The following is a 24,261-nucleotide window of genomic DNA, read 5'->3' as shown; positions in this document are numbered from 1 at the left end:
TTGCCCGCCATGTTGTGTAAGCATGGCCTCATCCACCTTAATGAGCTATGAACCTTTAGAATTACGTGTAAAGTAAGAGAAAATAAGCTCTGAGACAGCATCTGGGAGAAGCAAGCATGTGAGTGTGAGGCAATGAACTCTGTGAGACCTAGATTTGTCATCAGGCCTTTTTCTTTCTCTGTAGTTCACAAATACGCCTGTGTGGGTGAACTCTGATAGATAAGTCAGCTTGCCAAGTTTACGGGGCCTTGGGAATTAATTATAATTAAAATAAAAGCATTTTTACAATACAAGCTTATATAGATTTCCCAACTATTCATAAGTTGGATATTTTCTCATTAAAAATTTAGATTTTTAAGAAAATTAAAGTTTAATTTTAGTTACATGAGTTTTAAGAATATAAAGACAGTTATTTGGCACAGTAAGCATGCCAGAAAGACATCAAGTATCAGGTGATAGAAATTCATAAACACATGAACAAAAACTCCATTCATCCATTGGCTTATTGAAAAGCAAATGAGAACATTGTGTAGGTTGCTAAGGCAACTGAGATGTGATGATTTAAATGTGAGATAATGAGCAGAATCTCTGTACCTATACGAATCAAATTTTTGGAATCCTTACTAAGCCCTCATCTACATTTATAACTAAAACTTTAAGAGCATTACTTGAAAAAAGAAACAGCTTTCAAGTGTTTGAGCACTGTTTGTAGAAAAGTTTGAAGCCTTCTGATCAAGAGAGAGCCCTGGTCTTGGAGGACGAGTGTGGTGTGGCAAAGAGAGGTGTTTCTGGCTGGATCAACCCCACCTTGTAGCAATGATGGATGAGGTGCCTGTCAGAGACTATTACCGATACGTCAAAAAATTATTGGCAACTGAAATAGTAGCTTTTTCTAGAATATTACAATTTCAAATTTGAAACTCTGGGCTCATTCCACACTGTCCTCCCTGCTATTGCTTGAACGTGCCAGGCAGGCTTCCGTTGAAGGGCCTGTGCATTGGTTCATTCGGGACAGAATGCACTGCCCTGGTCTTCTTCTTGGCTTACTCCCTCTTTTCTTTCAAGCCTTTTCTTAAATGTCATCCAATTTTAAATTGCTGCCAACTTTTCCCCAATATACCCCATCCTCTTCTTTATTCCTTTGTATTTACACTCTCCTAACATACTCCATCATCATGTATGCTCCTGTTTTGTTCACTAACGTAGCTCAAGCACTCAGACCAATGCCTGACACATAGTAGATGCCCAATAAATTGCAACTTTAAAGGCATGAATAAGTGTCCCTATAATGAACTGCTGGATAGAAAACTGGAAGGTCCTCTTGTTTCTTTCCACCTTAATATGATGCAGCATGAAGCAGGCCTCCCAAAGCTTCCATCTTTCTATTCACTCTGAGTCTAGAAGTTTGCACTAAAGACACCCCACATCCAGAATAACCATAAGCATATATGCAGCTCAGTGACTCCTAAGCTGCCTATCAGCCAACAAAATATATACTTAGAGACCTTCACTGCCCCCATTCATAATAATTTTAGTTATCACTATGATCCAAAGTAGAGTCTTGTGTTGGTTTCTCAGGTCCTCTGGATAAGTCACTAAGCAGATGCTACTTTATGTGACGTGTTACTCTGACCAAATTAACTCTAGGCAGCTAATAGTCTCCAGAAAGACTGTTTCATATTATTAACCATAAAGACTTCAGAGGAACTCAGTTTACAAGAGGCCGACCAGAAGCATAGCTGTTCTCTGGAATTCATCACTAATACATGTGGAGAAATCAAGCATTTTCTCCTATTTAGAGAATAATGCGAGCTGTCAGAAAGAAGAGGCCGCGTCCCTGCCATTGCCACCATGCCTATTTCAAGTCAAATCTACTGTTTCGTGTTACATAGACATTTGTTTTCAATACAAAAATAAATAAATAAATACACAATGTAGAAAATTGAGGAAATGTGTTAAAACCATGAAAAAGTAGTGTATAATGCCTCCCCAAATAACCACAATTTGCACAGTCTCTCAGGCCTTTTAAAACATATTTTTCTTTTTCACCAATAATTTTACTGATTTGGATATTTTGAGTATGGCGGCTATCTCCCACATTGATGTTACCAATTAATGTCTCGATTTGATCACTATCAACTTCAACTGGTCTACTGGACCCTGGAGCATCGTCCATTGAGAAATTTCTAGCACGAAACTTCACAAACCATTTTTGACATGTTTGATCAGTCACAGTACTTTCTCCATACACCACACAAATTCTTTTTTTTACATTTCAGTTGCATTTTTACTTTTCTTGAAATAATAAAGCATAATATGCCAATAATGTATATTTTCTTCCATCTTCAATATTAAAATGGCTACACAAAAGTTTACCAATTTTGATGTTTTTTTTAAATGCACACTGATATGACAGCTGTCAAAATACAATCTAATAAAATTGTTTCGAATGATGTTAAAGACAACTAAGGGCTACTACAGCCATCTTACGGATAAAGCCAAATAAACTTTTTGGTCAACCCAATGCATCCCATAGCTGTTTTCTCTGCTTCCGGGCACCTGTGCCATGGCTGATCTGTGATCATAAATACAATTTTAATTGTGTTATTACCTGATCAGAAATCTATTGGTGACCTCCCGTTGTCTGTAAAGACAGGTTGTCAACATTTAGAGTCTGGACTCTAAGTTATTCATTGTATTTCTTTGGATGTGTTTGAGAGTTTGTTTGTTTGTTTTTTTAAAAAAAAAAAAAAGAAAGGAAGAAAATGCGGGCCCTGGCTGGATTGCTCCATTGGCTATAGCGTCATTCTACTACACCAAGGTTACAGATTTGATTGCCCGTGAGGGCATGTACAAGAATCAGCCAATACATGCATAAGTAAGTAAAACAACAAATTGATGTTTCTTTCTCTCTCTCTCTCTCTCTCTCTCTTCATTCTCTCTCCCTTCCTCTCTCTCTCTCAAATCAATAAATAAAAAATGTTAGGAAAAAGTCCAAATCTAGATGCTTATTCTGGCAAAATTGCCTTTAGAAAGGTAAACAGACCTGCAGTATGAAGTGCATTCCTTGACCATTTAATGACAGGATTACTCACAAGAAGTGGAGAAAGCAATTTACATTTGGATTGGTAACTGGGAACAAAAAGAAGACTGGGTCCATTGAATAGTGATTGGTCAGCCTGAGGGTGGGGAGAGGAAGGTAAAAATTAGTAGAGGGGTGGGTTTACAGGAGGAGTGAATGGAGTTTCTCCTTGTCTGAGGTTTGGCTGCCACACCGCTTAAAGCTGTCTCAAGCAATCTCTACTTTGCAGATCATAGTTTGTAGATGTCTGACCTGCGAAATCAACCTCTAAGTCTCCATGCTGCTGAAATGAATAACAATTGAGTTATACCTAATCAGGGACGAGGTGAGTGATATATGCTGGATTATAAAATATGAAAGACTTGGGGACAGGGTTTTGAATAAAACAGGCCAGTTATATAGTCTGGGCAGAGGTAGACAGTAGATGGCATTTGTAGAGTTATCTTCTCAGCCTCCTTTCCTGGAAGCTTTTTCCACCCCTACTGCATATGGCCCCACACGGTGGCTCCTCTGAAAGCCATGTTTCTGTTTTGTGAGTCTGTCTTTCTGATACCATTATCTTTCCTGGATGTTGGGAACAAGATAAAGAAAAAGAGAGGGATTCTATTGTCTGGGTGCCCAAAGAGGTAAAAATTATAAAACATGAGCAGTGTTTTCTTCCTATTGTGGGACCTAAAGAAAAGGTCTTCAAACAGAGAGGGAAAGGCATTGAAGTTGTATAGCAGCCGGGACATAAGGAGACCCCAGGCCTTGTGAGACCCAGCAAGCCCTCCCTTCTCAGGTTCTCTAAGACATAATACCATTGTTTAAAATCAAAACAACAAAGTAAAAACAAACAAAAACTCCCTAGCTCACACTGGAAGCTACAACCAAAAAAAGTCCTAACTAAAACAATTAGGAACCAAAGCCAGCCACCACCTGTGCTATTTCCAGTTGAATCTATTTCTCCATATGGATCAAGTGGGCCTATTTACCATCAATAAACTATACCTTCCAATTTCTGTTTCTACTCCTTTTTGTACCTCATTGTGAGTTCCTCCCCATTTTGCAAATCTTACTGATTCTTTGACCTTTAGCCCTAAATCTTCCATGAAGTTCTTCCTGACCACTCTGGCCCACAGTGCTCAGGCCTCAAGCTACACCCTGGGGGTACTATTCTCCTCTATTCCTCTGGTGAAATGTGCTCATCTGTAGAACTGCCAGATGAGTACTGCCCTAAAATAGATGCTCTCAACACACAAATAGCCTATTTTACCCCACAGTCTCTGTAGGAAATGGGGGCAGGAGGAGGAAAGAGTGAAAATCAAAGTACCTATGTAACTGGTATGTATTCTTCTGTAATGTACTTTCCGGGACCTCTGTTAGATGCATGTACTTTTATGTCAGTTTAGAACTAAAGGAAGACTATGAAATGGAACTAAATGAACATCTAACAGATTAGAATAAAGGCAATAGGACAGTGGATTACAGGTGACCCAAATAATCCCTGACCTCTTATGGACAACAATTGGGTACATACTGTGCCTGTTCTCAGTTTTACCTCTTGCAGACAGCTTTATTTGTTAATGTTTCTGTGAATACTATAAACATCTACTAAATACTGTCTGTCTGATCAATGAACAGGGCAACCCTACAGAGAAAGTGCCATTAAGATAGGCTCATCCAAGAGCCTGACAGAAAAGAAAGGCAAGATCAATATCCGAGGACACCAAATGGGGATTTGTTATATTACTTCAGAGGTGAGATTAACAAGAGCTTGAATTTTCCTAGTGGCAATGGGAGGGGGCAGGACAAAGAGCTTCAAAACACAGCAAAGGAAAATTAAGTGTAACTTTGACCAACAGCATTTGGGAAAGGAAAGGGGAATATGTCAAAGATTACTCTAAAGTTCTGAGGCACAATAACTAAGAAAATTACCACTAGAAAGAACAACTCCGGAGTAGGGAATATGATAATAGTATTTTTTTTACAAGGTGAGTTTGAGATAATAAAGAGAAATCTCTCATGAAAGTGTAACAGGGATTTGTAGTTATAAGAGATATTCCGAGAGAGATTGCAAGCTGGATTTGTGTATTTGAAAGTTACTTACTCACTTACTGAGGACCTGCTACGTGCCAGGCAGACCCCAAGCTGTATAATAATGATCTAACAGGGAATAAAAGAAAGCAGATATAATCCCTCCTCTTGTGGAGCTTATAGTGTAGTGCATTACTCAAATGAGGCACATCTTCCTCAGAAGACACATGGTGCCATGAAATCACCTGACAGTGAGACCGACCAGTGGACCACCCAGGAAAGAACAAAGATCTGAAGGATGAGTTAAAACTAAGTAGGAGAGCAAAGATGGGAAGGAAAAGGTAGCACAGAAAGGGAAGGGGCAGTCTAGCCTCTATGGAAGGAGGAGAATGGCATCTGTGAACTACAGGAAAAAGCTAATCAGGGACATACATGATAAGACATTTAGGAAACAATAATCTAAGTTTTGAGACTGTTCTTTAAATCTTCAATTGTCACTGATATCAGGGATTTAGGAGACACTGTAAAAGCAATTATCTGAGGAAATCAACTTAATATGCTACCGTGAACAAAAGGGTCAAGATATCCCAGATAATGAGGACTCGATTAACAGCAACACCAAAACACATCATTCACTCAAACTCAGAATCCCAGCTGCTTCTACACCTGGAGGAATCTGTCAACATGCACCAGGAAAGGCAAAACAGAATCGGAAAACCTCCAGTGAAGGCTAGCCGGAACGATAGAGACTAGAGAGGCATCCGCGTGAAGCCAGACTTTGAAACAAGAAAAAATGCTCTCAAAATTAGAAAGAAAAAAATAAAGTTATAATAAGACTCAGGTTAACTAAACCATTTTATGTAGAGATTGAGTTACTCTGGTCTTTCTCTTCAAATCCTGAAATAGGAGAATTAGATTGCACTGGCAGAATATCTATGAATCATCTATCATTTTCAGGGGAAGGATATACTTGATTTAGTTTTAAACAACTACAAGGAATGAATTACTATTTTGTATTATGCTTAGTAATTTTCTGGGTTCTTCAATCCAAAAGATAGTACATGCTAGTAAAATGACTAAATCCAAGAAGTGTTTATGTAATTTCATGGAATGTACAGCTAGATTGTGTTACTGGGAGTACCTAATTTTATTGGTACTACATCCTAAATTTTTCAAGATTGAGAAGATGCAGCCTGGTAGTAATAAGTTTTGAGGCTCCTTAGGGGTAGAATATTGGGCTATCTAAACCTCTGATTTGACACAGTCAGATACTGTGTATGTTTTCACAAAGGGGTCCTCTGCTTTCACGGCATGAAAAAATGCAGCATTTAATTTTTGACAGAAAATTACATGCCCATAAACATTTCTGAATTTTGAAAGCATTGCAATAATTATTTTACTAGCAAATAAACACATATAACTTAATATCTTAAATATAACATTGTTATATCATACCTATTTACGTAAAATGAGTAAGTTGCATTTTTAAAGTTTTTTACACACAGACAAGGAATAGATAATCTTCCTGAGGCTCACCAAACTACTAAATATTAAACAGAGACTCATTCCAATGATGATTTAAAAGCTGGAGAGTATTCTGCCTTTCTCTTGACAATTGTAAAGTTAGTACAGACTAGGGTAAGAACACACAGCACATGGCCAAGGATTTGTGGATTTCAGGCAACCATTAAGTTCTCAGCAAACCCAACCTTTAACCTTTGAAGTGGGGAAGAGTCCACCTTCACTGTTACCCACAGAATCATCTTTTATTCTAGATGGGAAAACTATCATCTTAACTCATAAGCACCATATGTACTTCCTATATTTTAATCCACCCCCTTATTGGTTCTCCGGCCAAGATAAGACGAAGCAATAACATAAAGGAACTGATGCATTTCCTAGAAGTCCCTTCCCAACTCAGTTTCACCAAATTATTTCCATTTACTCCTTAATTAACAGAATGAGTTTAAAACAGAATTGCCTGATTTGCGTTTTATTTTCTTTCTGTGTTTTTCATCTTGCCTTGCTGAAAATGTTCCACTAATTAGTGGCCTCTGAAGGAAAAAGTAAAGAGTAACCCAGCCTCACCAAAGAGATCATTTGGATATTATGGGGGCTATTTTAATATATAGGCACTCTAGGGTGATTCGCCAAGAATGCAAGAATAAAATAAATTACTCTCCTCTCCTGCTATCGGAAATAAAAAGGACTGAAAGCAAAAGAGTTCAAAAAATGTGAAACCCAAAAAAACTTGAGCTATAAACTTCACTTGTCCAAGAGCTATTATAGTAAATTCAAGAAGATCAATGTGTTTTCAGTGATGACTCAAATAAGACACAAATCTATGTGAATAAATTCACCATGAATATAGACAAAATCAACATAAACCATTTCAGTTTATATTTGTTTTCAGTAAATATTTGTTTTCTCATTTATGTATTTTATAGCTAACATTAGTTTTACAAACAAAGACCAACAATACTGTATATACTCTGGACATGGTAAGCAACATAGGAAAAAGTAAAACAATGAGAAATGTCAATTTTTCTATGAAGCACATTATATACTTTTTCCTATGACATCAAGTTCAATACAGTTTTATGAATCTGAGAAAATACTGTCCCTAATGTTTGCTTTTCATTATATACACATAATGAAGGCGTTTTTACCATACTACCATTGCATGGCTTCGTAAATTCTCTTTTCCCCCATCTACCAGTCACATATGCAGCCCAAGCATTTTTTTCCAAAGGAAGAATTAAGGCCAAACAAGACAAAGAATTTGCTGATACACACATGTCACTCCAAGAATTTTCCTGACAAATTCTCCACACCCAATTTAATTACTTCCCTACTGTAAAAACACTTTCCATCTGTGTTCATTCTAATCTTTTCAAATCCAAAACCAACATACTATAAAGCTAGTTAAATAAGTGAGTGACATTAGTTTTAGGTTCCAAGTGAGGCAGCATTTTACGAGGCAGCAGGTCTCCAGCTTGCATGCACTTTATGCTGATACAGTATTTCATTTGGAGCTGAGTTTTTTACTTTGTATTTGTTTAAATTGAATTATCTAGCCTAGGCTTTTAAATCTTTATCTGAATCAATCAATCTCTCTCTTTCTCTCCCTCCCTCCCTTCCGCTTGCACACACATATTTGCATGGGAGTGGGTGAAGGATGGAGGGAGGAAGGGAGGGAGGGAGGAAGGGAGGGAGGAGGAGAGGGGGAGAGGGGTGGGAGGGAAGAGAGAGAGAGAGAGAGAGAGAGAGAGAGAGAGAGAAAGAATATATCTGAACATTTGTAGTTTTTAATAACCAGAGAAGAATATACCCATGTATGTATTATATATACTAAAGTAATGCTGTGTAGTGTCTATAATAAGGCATTTGGTGTGGGGTATTTTTTGATAGGTTATAAGGACTGAACCTCAAAACATGCAATACATGCAAAATACTGTTTTTGGCATTCCTTGATGCACTGACTAGTCGGTAAGCTATTGTGTGCTTTTTGTGCAGAATGTTCTTCAGTATATTTTTAGTCTCTTCTTGGTATTCCATCATTGCATTAATTAAGTGCTAGTTTTGGCACTTTAATACCTAACACTTGTGAATAAACAGAGAATCCAAGAATAGTCACATTTTTATATTACAGACACTATTAGGTTGTGGAGATTGTTTCTTGCACCACAAATTAGGAGAGGCCAGCCACTACCAAAATCTCTGGGCAACCTTGAATCAATACATGATTCTAGGTCATCTTGAAGATCTTTCTAGCTAGGATTTTAATGAGTAAGTATTGCTTTGTTTGTTTTTGATATCACAAAGTTTTAGAATCCTCAGAAATTAATTTGTCTAATTTTACCTGTTTCTATTACAGATTAGGAAGCTAATCACAGCAACCAACTGCCTGGTTTTTAGGAAGTCAAGCTACTTTTCAATTAATATATATCATATAATACATGTTAATATATTGAAACAATATAGTAAATACATGATAAAAATTATAAAATGATAAAATATATTTTAAGTAGCCATTTAAAAATAGTCATTATTTGCCATAAAAATAAAATTGTACATTTAAGGCCATATAACCTGGGATTTGTTGCTTTCATTCTAGGTTTCAATACACTGAGATCTAAACTCTCTCTGTTTCTTCTCTGACTTATTGATATCAATTGTGAACACAATCAGCTTGCTGGCTTTCTTCTTGTTTAATTTATTTAAGCACAATATTATCTGTCCAACCATCTTGAGTGGCTTGAAAGGTAAAATATTTTGATATGAAATATTAAAAATAAGAATGATGATATTTTTATGTTTTTCTCAGTAACCCTCAAGACCAGAGGCTTGCAAAAATTATCTAATTATTTAAATAACAAATCAGAGGTAGGTCACTTGTAGAGGTCAGTAAAATGATTAGAAAGAAAATGCCCACAGGAAATAAAGATTGGGCTTTCCCTCCTCTCCATGCATCCTGGAATTACTCAGCCTTGTAAGCAATATATCTATATAATGGTTCGTTCATTTTCTACTGCTGCAATAAGCTGAAACTATTTGGTTCTACTTTGATACCTAACTATAAAGAAAAAAGATCAAATGTCAAAAACTTTATAGCAGATTATATACTTTTGATGAGCCAGAAAAAGGGCCATATACAATCATTTTAATATAAGATGCATGGGAATTAATTATAGAACTGTCATACTGCATAAAACAAAGGAAAGGTTGCTCAAAGTGTAAATGGATACACAAATATGTACTTGCTGTCCAAAAAGAATATATGGCAGTTATTAACACTTTACCTGGAGTCAAGTTAATTTTGATTTTTCTAATTTGACAGTATTCACAAAATCAAGCAATGCTTGATTAAAAAAAAAGAAATATTATAGTTATTTTGGTAAACAAAAATTTGAAAGTTATTCCATTTGTGGCAAAATTTCAGATGTGAATACATTATAAGAGATTAGTAAGAAAAATGAAGATGAACATAAAATAATGAGGGAAGATGTTCTCAAGTACTTCTAGCAATGTTCCTGCTATTATTCTTTATTTTTTTTCTTTTTTATTTATTTATTTTTTTATTTACTTTTTAAATACATTTGTCTCTGCCTCCCCCCCACCTCTTTCCCTTGCCCCCTCCCACCTTCCCTCCCTCAGCTCTTCCCCTTTGGTTTTGTCCATGAGTCCTTGCTATATGTTCCTTGACTTTCCCCTTCCCTTCCCTTTCCCTGCCCCCCCCTTCTCTCTTGTCTCTGTTGATTTCTTTTCCTTTCAGTGTTGCTGGTCACTCCTGCTATTATTCTTTAAAGCTGGCTTTAATCATTATCCTTTTTATTAATGTTATGATTAATGGCACCCTAGCAAGTATAATACACAATTTCCACACAGATTAAGTTCTTAAAGAAACTCAGTACTTCAAATCACAGTTATATCTGGAATATAACATCTTACTAGTTCTCTAAAATTTCAACTTTTCTTAGAAAGTCTTGGCCTCTATTTTACTGTACCTGGAATTCTGAGGTTCTGAAACATCTGATTCTGTGCACGTTTTCTTTACCTGTAAGAAAAGAGTACTAGTTACTCTCATATGAAAATACAACTTCCTCACTCAGGTTCACACACTTGTTAAACTTAAAGTGGATACAGCCCTGTTCACCAGGATCTCTATAAAATACTCTCCACATTTTACAGCGGCAGCATGCAGTACTAAATAGGGTATTTCATTATTTTCCCATGAACAGCTGCCAAAGGCACTTCCCTAGACTCCATTAGTATATAAAATGTTCAGCTAAAATAGCTCAGAACTAGCTTAACTAGGAACAAAGAAACCAAAGAACCCGGCTTCCCACTTAGAAACTAGAAAGCCATACTGTTCTCAGTTCACTAAGAAATATTTTCTCAATCGATACTACTTCTGTCTCCTACTAAAGCACACAATAATAAACACCAGGTTCTGGGGTAAAGCACAGTGTTAGCTAAAACACTCATATATTAATTTTCATTTTCTCAATTCAGTGGCTGTATGTTTTATATATTTCTCAGCATATTAATTAAGTTTCAGCATTGCTCATGGGCTTCTCACATATATTTGCAGTATATTTTGCAGACTATATTTCAACTTTGTGGTTTTAAACCCACAAAAGGTAAAGAATGAAAATAACTTTTACTTCAAGGACATGTTATCCATTTCTGCACAATTGTGTGCAGTACATTCTCCAAAATAAGGTAAGGCTCAAAGCCATTTTTCACAATTTAACTGCATGCACAGATACTTATGTTTATTATGCTCTTAATAGTATATTGTATGCAAAGTAAATTCAATTTCAAAAATCCCTTAATTAGTATGAAGCATTAACAATACACATTTCCAAGTCCATCGACACAAACTCTGGGTGTCTATAATACCATGATTTATCCACGCAACTTAAAGAATCCAAGGCATTTTAAATTCCAATGCATAGCTTGGAAGTTATAGATAAGGGTACTGAATATACACCATGGGTATGAACTGCAGTTCAAGTACCGTCGCTTCAGAGTATGTTTTGAATGTTAAAGATACAGTATTGTCTTTCTAACACACAGATAATTCTTTCCTCCTCTGACTCCGAAGAATACAGAAAACCTCTACACTTTCAAAAATCTGTCTGGCTAGCGATTCTAAGCCAAGACATTTTTGTAATCTGGGAAACAAATTATGTGCCTTATTAACTGTACTCTCTTTTACATCTGTATATACATTTATGCAATGTAAAAATAAAACTAGTTAGCAAAGAGATTATCCTATTTGTAACATTTTCTATGCTTTCAGCATGGAATTCAGCACCATGAGATGGGAGGGTGAAGAAATGTTTCCAAGAGTAATTAGTTCAAAAAAAAGAAAAAAGGAAATACTTTTCTTAAAATGTCAACACAGAATTTACTACAAAACCCACAAAAGTCTTATGTCCATTAAAATTTTTCCATGAAATGGAAAAACTAAAAAGGAAGGAAGCCAGAAGAAAACCCTTCTTTCCCACTGGTTCATTCCTATGATTCTTCAACAGAAACTACACGAACTGCCCAATGAATATGCAGAAATCATCTCAAAGTGAATGTCACTTTCCTCAAGACTATGATGACTTGACTTTGGGACTGACTGAGGAAGCTGCAGACTACACAGACAAACTAGACATTTACTCCGGAGCAAGAGTCAGAACCAGACAAACTTCCGATGGTTCAAAAGACAAAGAAGTTTTGTCTTTAACACCCATGGCTATATAAAGCATCATTCCTAAAATAATTATCAGAAAGTTCTGATTATTTTCATTATCTCTCAAAGTAGTAAATGTAATGGCAGAGGGCAGATCTACTGATTACTTGCTATCCCATACTCATAGAGTCCTAGATCCATAGCTAATAAATATGTGATAAAATATTGAAGTATGGATATTCTTTTAGATATTGTAAGAACTATGCATTACTCAAAATGATTCTTTTTAGGGGTTTCATTCATTTGTTCACGGTCAAATGAGGGGAGAATAATATTTAGGATACCGTGGCTACTGTGGGAGAGACACCTACAGTGTTGGGGGTGTTCAGAAGGTAATCTACCCCAGCCAATGGAAGATGGGATGGCAACAAAGGAAGTGACTTCTGATCTGAGTCTTAAAGGATACAGGCCTCAAAGAAAATCAGGTATCCAACATCATGGGGTTTGCCAGAGGAACCGTATTATAAAGAGTTTATAAATAGTAAAGAATTTGGAATAAAGTCAGACCTCGGTACTCGCCAGCTTCAAAACTTGTCAAACACTGTACTCATCACAGTTTGACATGAACAAAAAAATGTTTCAGCATGCGGCACTGGCTCAGGATTCCATGCACTTGGTAGAACCTGTAGGAGTGATGACGTTACTTTGCAAGAGAAAATGTTTCATCCTTTGGTACTTGTTGGGTTTGGCACTCACTACGAGTTTCAGAATGAATTAACAACAAGTACTGAGGTACCACTGTATAATCTTGGGCCAATGAAGACCATTTAAAGGTTTTAAGAAACAGACTGAATAGAGATGGTATAGAAGCTAGTGTGGATGGGGTACAAGGTGAGGGCTGTAAGACAGATAAAAGCCTAATGCAACAGGAAAGTACAAGTTCTATGAATGCAGAGATGGCATTGATTTTGTACGTCACTACATCCCTAAACTTAAGTAGATGATCCTTGCTATGTTCTAAATGTTTGTGTCCTCCTAGAGTTCGTATGTTGAAATCCTAACCTTCCAAGATAAGAAGGTTGGGCTTTTGGGAGGTGCTTAGATCATGAAGATGGAACCTCTGTGAATGGGATTAATGGTCTTAAAAAGAGGTCTTACAGCACTCACTAGCCCTTCTACCACTGAAGACACAACATGAAGGAGCTGGCTATGAACTAGGAAGTGGACTCTCACCAGACACAACCATGCTGGTGTCTTGATCTTGGGCTTTCCAAACTCCAGAACTATAGGAAACAAATTTCTGTTGCATACAAACTAGCTAGTCTGTGTTATTTTGTTACTGGTGCCCAAATGGACTCAGAGCATCCGCAAATACTAGTTTACTAAGTGAATAATTCAATCCATCAGTGAGATGGTAAAGATCTGAAATAAGACAGAGGCCACAAGGAAAGATTTGAGAGCATGTTGTTGACAGATACTTCTGAGAAAGGATTGACAGAATATTGTTATTGACTGAGGCAAAGTATAAGGTAGAATATGGTCTGATGTTTTAATCCATCCTTGCAAAAAAATTTTAGTAATACCAAAAACCAAAAAAAAGTAAACTTATGACTTTAAAATTCTTGAAAACCCTACCTTATTTCTAAATTGATGGAGAAAAGTTAAATGAATCATTAAGAAAGTTATATGTTTATAGTGTCTTGAACACGAAATTAGAAGCCAAATGGAAAGTTTTACCTAAATCTGAACACACCCTCCCATTTGAGAGATCAGCAACACTTCATTAAATGGTGACTGCTGAAACATACATGCTATTGAAGAAAGAACATTATTACAAAATATATAGAACTTTCTGTCTTCAATGACCACCAATTTAGTTTTGAACTTGTTTTGAACAAAGTTGAAACAAGCAGGCCAAGAAATAAAGTGGAATTTCATGCCGACAATTTAAATACAAATCCTAGTTTTCATAAGAAACACAGGAGGTGGGCAAAAAATTGCCAAGAGGGGAAAGACAAATTGTGTTCAATGCATTTAAGTGGCTGCCTTATTGTGAATTTTGACCCTAAGTAATGTTATTAAAGTACATGCAACATCAAAGCAGGATGAAAAAGAATGTTAAGAATTTAACTATTTTAAGAAAATTATTATATGTAGTAAACATGTAAATGTATCAAAGCACTGGTTTTTTAAAAAACTGAAAAATTGAATAATACCTAAATGAATAACACTTAAAATTTTTTTAGTGTTTCTTATATGCGAGGCACAATGCTTAAGTAGATACTCGGTTTTCCTCAGCTCACAGATGGCAGTATTGAAAACCAGAAAAATTAATCAGTATGTGATTTCTGTAATAAACTTCAAATCAAGATTTATAAAGGCATTTTAACCAGATATACGTTAGGAACCTAAAATTCATAATCATATTAACTAAAATGTTCAAAATGAAGATTAAAAAGTCCTAATATTTAAAAATTCAATTTTCATTGCATTACAATAATAATTATTGCTATTTGGTGAGCTAGTACTCTTTTCCATCCACTGTGCTGGACTATGTATATGTGTAATTTCATTTAATCTATGAAAACCAGCATGATGGATGAAACCCTCCATTTACAAATGAGAAAACTAAGATTCAAAGGAAACTAAGTTTAAAACATTGGTCCAATGTCCCACAGCTATAGCACTAACAGGGACAAAATCTAAATTGCATGCTAAACATCAAGCCTTTCCTTCTCACCTATGATCAATTGCCAATTGTTTTTATTAGATTTTTTTTAAAAAGAGAGTTGAAACATTCCATGGAACACTTTTTTCTTTTTGTAAGAGAGAGGTGAAGAGAGTGAGAAAGAGAGGGAGAGAAACATCAATGTGTGGTTGCCTCTCACACACCCTGTACTGGGGACCTGGCCCACAACTCAGGCATGTGCCTTGACTGGGAATCAAACTTGTGACCCTTTGGGCCGCAGGCCCGTGTGCATTCCATTGAGCCACACCAGACAAGCCATGGGACACTTTTTAAAGAACCTACCGATGACTTCTTGTAATATATCGCCTATTAAGCAAATCTTTTAAATTGAATTACTTAAGAAACCAGTTTTTACCAAGCACTAATACCATTTAAATTCCATGTAAATAGAGTGAAAAGTTCTAAAGAAACTATTGAAATACCTCTAGCATCCACCACCCAAATAACTGCAAAAAACATCTAATGTGAAAAACAACTTCCATTTCTTTTTGTTGTTTCATGTCTGAATTAGCAAGATCCACTCATTCAACAAGGCTTTACTGAATACCACGGGTATACCAGAGACCATTCTAGAAATGGCCATGAACTAGACCTGAGCAGCCCAACAGAATTACCACTAGCCACACATGGCTATTTGTCTTTGAAATGTGGCTAGTCCACACTGAGGTGTGCTTTAAGTGCAAAAGGCATGCTTTCAAAGAATTTGTATGAAAAAGAATATAAAAATATTTCAATATTGAGATATTTTTATATTGAGAAAAATGAATATTTTTATATTGAGAAATAAAATGAAATAAATATTAAATAAAATAAATCCCCCCCCCTTTTTTTTTTTACTTTTCCAATGCAGCTACTTGGAAGTTTAAAACACATATGTGGCTTGCACCATATTTCTGATGAACAGCACTAACCTAGACCAATGAAAGCCTGCCTGCATGCCTCATGCATTCTAGTGAAGGAGATGTACAGTAACTAAGTAAACAGGTGAACAATACAGTTTCAGCAGTTGTAAGAATCAAGAGAAAATGAAGTAGAAAAAAGTAGAGAAGATTGATCAATATTATTACATTAGACACAGAAAAATTCTTGTTTTTATTTCACAATATTGCCCATGCTCCAAGTTTTCTAGGTTGTATGTACATGAATAACAGGAATTGCACTTTTTCACCTGAAACTAATATAAAATAATGTGGAATATAAACTGTAATTGAAAAAAGGGTACTTTTAAAATACATTAGAAAGTACGTGGGATCTGATGTTGGGAATAATGAAAACTTTCAATGCCTGGATCATAAATGTAGAAAAATATAACCTCTAGAATATTTTGCATTACAACTATTATATTCAAGTATAAAAACTGCTTTAAAATTTTTCATATTTTCTAACCATGAGATGCTTTGAGAAGCTTACGATCTTTCATATGAATTAACTTTTGTAAGAACTAAAAACATAACTCATAAAAAATCTGCAAAAAAGAACAAGTTTCTTTTATCTTATCCTCCATCTTTTTAAAAAGCTGGAACCAATTACCCCAATTATTTTCTACTTAATCTTGCTGTTTATAAATCTTGAAACATTAGCAACAATAAAAAATGTAAAGGACTGAATAATGGAAGAAGACATTTTTAGAAGACTTCTTTTGTAACTTCATTTTGTTTTCAAATGTGCTTGAATGATAATATTAGAACATATGATACAGTAATAATAAAAGATCAATTCTGCAACTATAGCTCCAAGATAAAAATTTGAATAATGAAAATTTGCTAATGTAATGAGTGATTTATGATATATATTTTTACAGGTGATATTTAAGAAAATCTTTATTTTTTCACTGAACTGTGTAGAAAATACAGTGTAAATTAGATTGTCAGCTTTGGTTGACTTCAAATATGAATACTCTGATATGTGAATATGACTGAATAAGTAATATTTATACAAATACTGCAGTATACCAATGCTTAGCTTTTGTATTAATGTACATTTTATAAAACGTACTTTATGACTAAGTTAGACAAATTATTGTAAACAACTGCCTGATAAAGCAGAATAGTTTACATTTAGGTACCAATTTAGTGAAAATAAGTATCTTATAAGTATCTTTATAAGAAACTTATAAGAAGTATCATAAGAAGTATCTTCTTATAATAAGATACTACTCATTTTCACTACTTCTTATTGATACTTCTTGTTGATACTAAAAGAAGAAATATATTTCTTTGATACTAAAAGAAGAAATATACTTCTTTTAGTATCAATTGCTATGTAGCCTTTTTCATATTTTCTAATACTTGTAAGTTGTTCATATTTATATTTTAAGTTACATAATGAAATTATAGTGTTTTATTCTCATTATTCCATCTTTATTTCTAGAATTATGCTCTCATTTAATATATTTCAATTAATGACCCTTTTTATAAACACATTTACTTTTTAAAAATTATTTGAACCAATTCATGCTTAGTTTCATGGGCTTCCCAGATCATCCTGTTCTCAAGTCAGTAGACTTAAATAAATATCTCTGTTCTGTTTTATTTCAGGATGCACATAGTAACATAATTCCTTTCTATTTCACTTCAGAATGCATATAGTAACATAACTAAGAAAAACATAAAAGTAGATATATGAATTAATTAAAAAATTGAGCCAAATAATGCTAGTTGGAATATTCAACAAAACATAAGATTTTTATAATAGAGGTTTTTGTAAAAAGTTATTCTAATGTTTATTTACTTAGAACAGTGACAAAAATATATGTTAGAACTTAGCATAAAATCAAATAACTTTAATGAACTAACGAATGACTACTTGTGCAGCCACATAAATATGATTTATGTTGAGATCAGCACAGAATTTCTATGTCACTAGTCCCAAACAGACACAAATGTAGAGAGACACAATCTAAACTGGCCTCGACTGACATGTCGCCACACTTCTCAGTAAGACCTGTTTTACATTTTTTTATATGTGTTTCATTTCAATTCTTGACTTCTAAAAACTCAAAGCAATATAAAAAGCTCTGGAACATGAATGTTGTCAGATAGTGTGATAAAAACATATGTTTTAATATGCCCATACAAATTTGAGAGGCTTTTCAAAAAATAATAAAATAAAATGCTGTTTTGCCAAATGGTAGCCAAAAAAATAAAGTTTGGAGATAGACTTTGTAAAAATCTAATTACTAAATAATCTGAAACTATTTTTATAAAGTGTCATTCCTTCTTAGAAACATAAATCTTGCAGCTCTAAAATCTGTACATTTCTGAAATCCTTTTCACAGAGTCAGGAAAGTTTCTTTACTCCTCCTTTTTCTTAGTATATCCCTTTTCAACCTCTTTATCATTGCTTACCCAGGCTTCTCCCCCCGCCGCACAAGAGTATCAGTTTCGAAAAGCCCAAGCTACCACTTATTTATTATAACAGTGAGTTAATGCTACTGCATCACTGTAAGCCTGCATCTACTTTAGTTCAGAGAAAATTTGCCATAGATGGTCTTTAACTGTTAGACATAAAGTACAAAGATACGATTGAATAGTCTGTCTGCAACTGCAAGATTAAAAACACAAACACGTAGGCTGTGAGTAGCAGGGCAGAAGTTTAATAAATAAAAATCCACTACCAAAAACCTAAAGCGCAAATTATTCTACCCTTCCAGTATGGTACTGCCATGGGCGAGACCTTAATTTCCAGGACCCAGGTTGAGGAAAGGGATGTTATACAAAATCACACACTGGGGAGAAATTATGTTTTTCAATGTAAAAGATCCGCTAGGCTGTAACTCTTCATCAACTACAACTGTCACAACAGTGTTTAAATTATTAGAGAGTTCATTGCAAGGTTGGATATATTTTAAAAGCAACATAAAACAATGACTCGGAAACAAAGCAGAGTTATTTTTTTTATAGTATATACCTATTAAATCAAATGTCAAACCACATAAGCTTGTAAAATTCTGAAGCACGGTTTCTCCCTAATTATGTAATAGTCCTTTGTCACCTGCCATAAACTCCGAATATATCATATGAAATATTCAGGAACTGTTCAAACGCCTTCTAATGGTACATTTTTCATTATTACCCAAAAGGGACTATATCAAGGTAACACAGTACTTAAAATGCCACAAAAGGAACCATAAGATGCCTTAACATATCATATTACAGCTCATATGAAAGTTCTCCACTCCCCCCAGGATTGGAACAGGACTAGATTGTTCAGCCGTAATACTCTGCGTATATATGATAGATAAGTGTTAAAAGAATTTTTCTCACAAATGTGTCCTATGAACAGCTAAGAGATATTTACTTATATGTGCAGCTTCGTCTCCTTCATACCTTTGCTTACATGTTCCTTTACAGACCTGGGTGTCACAAGATACACAATAGTATTGAAACAACAAAAAAAGCAAAGTGGAACATTCCATTCTGAATCAAGATCTACAACTTAATGAGCATTGTGTTAATTTGGTAAATCTACTGCAATTAAATTCAAATTGCTAACTCCACTGTGCATGTTCTCACTGCACCAGGAAAGAATATTTTCACTAGTATTAAATATCAAAATACATAGCTTTAAATTTCCCTCTATTCAAGTGAAGGTGTATGAGTTCACACAAATAATGCTTTAAAATAATTTTAAGAATTGACCCTATTCCCTAAATAGTGAAATCTTGCTAGTGTTTTAGGCAATGTCTTCTATATCATTCTGGTTACTTTTTTCCCGTTTTAGATATTGGAATGCTTTGACCACAAGGTTAAGAAAAACTTCCCCATTTATCATGAACTGCCAAGCAAAACAGGCCCCCAGACAACTCAACCCTCTACCACTTAACAAATTCAGCTCATCTCAGTCATGAAACTTCAAAAGAATTTGACCACAGGCATAGATTAGCTATCATTTGTTTTAAAGCATAAATATCAATCATTGTGTAACATACTCTAGTGCACCTAATACCACTGTCTATTAGGTATAATTGGTAGCTGACCTTTTCAATTTCAACAGTAATTAATATACAGTCTAGTTTATTAATATATAATTGTTGAACTTATATGCAATAGTTATAGTAAAAGTTTCTCTTAAAATCTCTCAGGTTTGAATACATATTATAAACTTTAAAACATATATTCAGCAAATATATAAAAACTTTCCACGTGACCAATGGTATCACAATTACTCTTAAGGAAATTTGACAAATTCTCTAACTTTAAAAGCAAACTGATAGATAAAATGTAAACAATAAAATATTAAAGGCAATTTTAAATTGAACAGTGTATGTCAATAGACGTCTATAAACTAATCTAAAGATTAACTTTTATATGATGCAAATATTTCTGGCACAGTATGTGGATAAAAGAAGTATACAAAAACATCTATATTTTTGTATTTTATGAATTTTAGATTCTTGATCTTTTATTAAAATGGCAACTTTTATAAGAAAATTCTGGGGTGTTGGCATCAAGTTTTTTTTTATTTTTAACATTAAAGTGTATACAATAAGAAAAAATGGGTCTGTAGCATGCTGCCTTTTAATCTGATATTTTTACAGTATTTAAGTCTATTTTTGAATTTAAAAAATCTAAAGTAGCTCATATATTAATTCTACTTTGCATAACCATTGTTAGAAAAAGCTTGTCAGCCACCTTTCCTTGGGTTTTAATCCTAAAATGAAATTCTTCATTAGCAGAGTTAATAAAATTAGATTGTGGCATAATTGCACATTAAAAACACAAATTACGGAGTTTCTATTTGAGTAGTTTTTCTATCAAACTAAAGTAACATTTTGAATCACCTACAAGCTAAGGGCCTACGATAAAACACCTCCGTATGAAACATTCACACATACAAATGTGTGGTAAGACAAAATAGTACCATTAATTGTGCCAATTAAAGTAAAATCCATGTAATTTATTATAAGCCTTTTTAAATAAAAAACTTATTCATTAGATGAAGAGACACTTCGATAATTTCACAATTTTTGCGGTAGTAAATATTTGTCTGCCATCAAGAATGAAATAAGTACCCTCTGCGACTCAATGTAAAATGGATCCACACAGCGGTTAAACTCAAGGGTTAAATAGCAGAGAAATTATAGATTAGGTCTATCTGCAGTGAAGGTCTCATTCTAGATAAACCTAATAAATAATTGAGATATACTTACGATTTTTTCCTCTTTGACCTCAATTAAAATGGCTTTCTGAGAGCGGGTTCTAAGGACAATTTATCCTGGTTTCCTCAATATTCACCCTTATGAAGTCATCTGGCTTTTGTATTTCTTTAACAGCTGCATTACCTTCAAAATTGGCTTGCACCATTTCCCCAAAGCAAAATGTGAGACTGCCCCCGGACACACACAGCCACCTTCCTTCTGCTGGCGGCTATGAGCTCAGAAAGTCAAGTGAAACAACTACGAAAATTCTAACAAAAGTAATTTACAAAGAACTAGAAGGAAGAAAGAGAAAAATCAAAGTAAAGATAAAAAAATTGGCCTTTCTTCCTCCCCCTCCCTCCCTCCTTCCCTTTTTCTCTTTAAGGGGTTATAAAACAAAGCATTATACAGTTATTGGTATTTGCTTTTGTTGCCATTTTTGATATATAACATTTTAGTAGCTTAGAAAACTTTTGACAAAAATGAACACTCAGAAAGCAAAATAAGGTAGTGCAACATCATTATTCAATTACGAAGGATTCAGAAAACAGTAACTGCAACTAAGAAAAGCAGCAGGAAACTGGATAGCGCTGCCTGATGCTCAGTAGACCCTGGAAACCAAACTGGAAAACTTATTGGCTGTGATAATTCATCCTCCCTTTCTTCAAACAGGTTCCCTAAACAATCTAACTCTGGCAGTAAATCAGTTTTCACAGAGACTTAGCATTAGAGGATATTTTCTCCTCCTGAATTGCGTTTTTTCTCACAAGAATAATGTAATAGTACCAATAGAGCAAAACTCTCCTCGGTTGTCTTGGATGAAAGTAATCTTTAAGATAGTGTAATTTTTGTGACAATTCACCCACACCTTAGTCCCTGGATGCAGCAAAACAGCAATTCACACTCTTTCTTCACGAGATTCAAAGATATAAAAATGTGTTTAAACAATTTAAGCCAGAGCTACCAAAGACTTCCATACAAAGTTTTTAAATCAAAGCACATGCTTAAGTGCACATCCAAATGAAGGTAAAACCAACCAGAAACAATTTTTTAAATTGAAATTAAACTTGATCTTATATTAAGTTTTAGAAAAAATAATAAAGTTCCATAAATAGAAATATTTACTCTCTTAAAAATATAAAACACTTATCATTGAGATGATTATATTTGGAATCTAATGAAAAAATCCAAATGTATTTAAAAAATAAATAAATTAATAAAAAAAACAAAAAAAATCCAAATTCAGCACAAAATTTCAAAATAAAAATGATCAAAAAATGCCTTTCATTTAAATAGGTGGTATTAATTTTTAAAATTCTGCAAAATGCACCTCATCATTTGAGGGAAACTCCTCAAAGCCAACTATTAACATTTTCTAATAAAATGTGATCTATTAATTATCAATTATTGAATCACCTGCATTGCTTTGAGCATTAACATAATGTAATTCTAGTAGACAAATTTTATAAAGACAAATGTATTTACAGGTTTCAGCACAGGAAAAGTGAGGGATTTTCTCTTTATTTACCTACTTGCTCAATTTTTATGTACATATTTCTTCTATCATCCTTGGGCCAAAACAGAAAAATCCATACAACGTATTTTAACTAATAACTTTTCTCTGAGCTAGAAGTGCCTGTAGTTAGAGGTATGACTTACCACGTAACATAATAATAATTATAACGCTTCAATCAAAAGCTAAATACAACTTACCTCATTCAAAGTCCAAAGACCTGAAACTAATTCCAGTTTTATTTGGAAGTAAGTTGTGTGTGTGCATGTGTGTGAAGTTCAACAGCCAATAAATTCCACTCTCCAGTGAGAGTAGAATGAAACCCGGTTAGAGGATTACGGAACGCTCTGAGAGGTTTATTGTCTCTAACCAACATCCAGATAGCCTTAAAAACACCTTGCTCTGGCATGAACCTCTGGGCTCCAGAAGCAGTGCAGTTATTTAGGTTAACGAGGAGGAGACCTGGAGAGTAAACACTCTCAGCCCGGACCAATGGCTTTCCACGACCTTCTCTTATAGTAAGATGACTTGCCGTCAGAGGTCACTCCCATCTGTAGCTCCTGTCTTTCAGTGGAATCTAAGGTACAGCATTTATCCTGATTCCTAGGCTGTCAATTTGCTGTCATGGTGACACATTCATAAACCACTGGTGTAGTTACTCAAAGAGTTAAATCCCTGCATTAAATTTTCTAAAAGCAAATTTTACTTTAATTTCCTTTAAAGCAAAACATTTCTGCAGAAAAAAATACCTCATGGCAAGTTAAGGAATGGTACTGATTTAAATACGGATTAAATTAGCTTGGTACTCAGTTAAAGTCCCCAACCAACACTTTATGTTGTTTGTTTGTTCATTTGGTGTGTTTTTTTCAGGGGGAGGGGGGATGAGGGAGAAGTCCTGTAAGAGTTCATTTTCATTATTATGTCTCTCCATTAAGTCCAAAAGTTTTCCTCTCCTAAACACACACATGTATGCTGACAAAGTGGGGAGATAATTACAGGCATTTTTATTTAATTTGATTTTTATGTATTTTTATTTGCAGTACAGGAAGGGATGAACACACACAATTAGAAATGTTCACATAGAGGTGTTATCATTTTACATAAAATATTTTCTAAAAAAAAGCCTTTTATGTTTACAGAAGAAGAGATAAGTAATGTTCTAATGAAATGAGGAGTAAACAAAATGAGCTAATTCAAGAAAAAGGGTAATGCAAACAAGTTTCTTCTCTGGCACTGAGATTATCTCTTATCTAATGGCTTATGAAAAAAGAATTGTTTTCTTTAGAGAAAACAATACTCTGTAACTTTTCCAATTTATCACTTTAAAAATGTGTCTCCAAGATGTCAAAGATTAAACTCATGTCATAAGTTCTTCTGACAACATTTCAATTTAAGCTTTTACAGGCATTGTGGGAATTAGTGCCTCCAAACTGTCTACATAATTCTGGGATGAATTTTTTTTCTTTTCTTTTTCCCCTTGATTTTTACAAGTTAAGGTCTAAATGATGCAGTGAGGCAGAGTTCAAAATAAAGACCTGCAGGACCAAGGAGTAAAAATACCTCAGTGTTTGTC

The 24,261-nt window shown here is 34.5% G+C and overlaps 1 protein-coding gene across 6 annotated transcripts in view; it reads right to left on the bottom strand.

Annotated features, from left to right (window-relative positions):
• Positions 1-24,261, bottom strand: part of EYA4 (EYA transcriptional coactivator and phosphatase 4) — a 253,569-nt gene that overhangs the window by 111,111 nt on the left and 118,197 nt on the right. For all 6 annotated transcript variants that reach the window (XM_054569991.1, XM_054569990.1, XM_054569992.1 and 3 more), the window contains one exon: positions 10,606-10,655. In XM_054569991.1, coding sequence (XP_054425966.1) covers positions 10,606-10,655 — 50 coding nt within the window. The remainder of the gene's footprint in view (positions 1-10,605; positions 10,656-24,261) is intronic.

The sequence above is a fragment of the Pteronotus mesoamericanus genome, unplaced genomic scaffold (assembly GCF_021234165.1).
Source record: "Pteronotus mesoamericanus isolate MK-2021 breed Mesoamerican mustached bat unplaced genomic scaffold, CSHL_Meso_final contig_20, whole genome shotgun sequence".
NCBI lineage: Eukaryota > Metazoa > Chordata > Mammalia > Chiroptera > Mormoopidae > Pteronotus > Pteronotus mesoamericanus.
The sequence above is the reverse complement of the archived record's forward strand: the minus strand, read 5'-3'. Positions and strand labels throughout refer to the sequence as shown.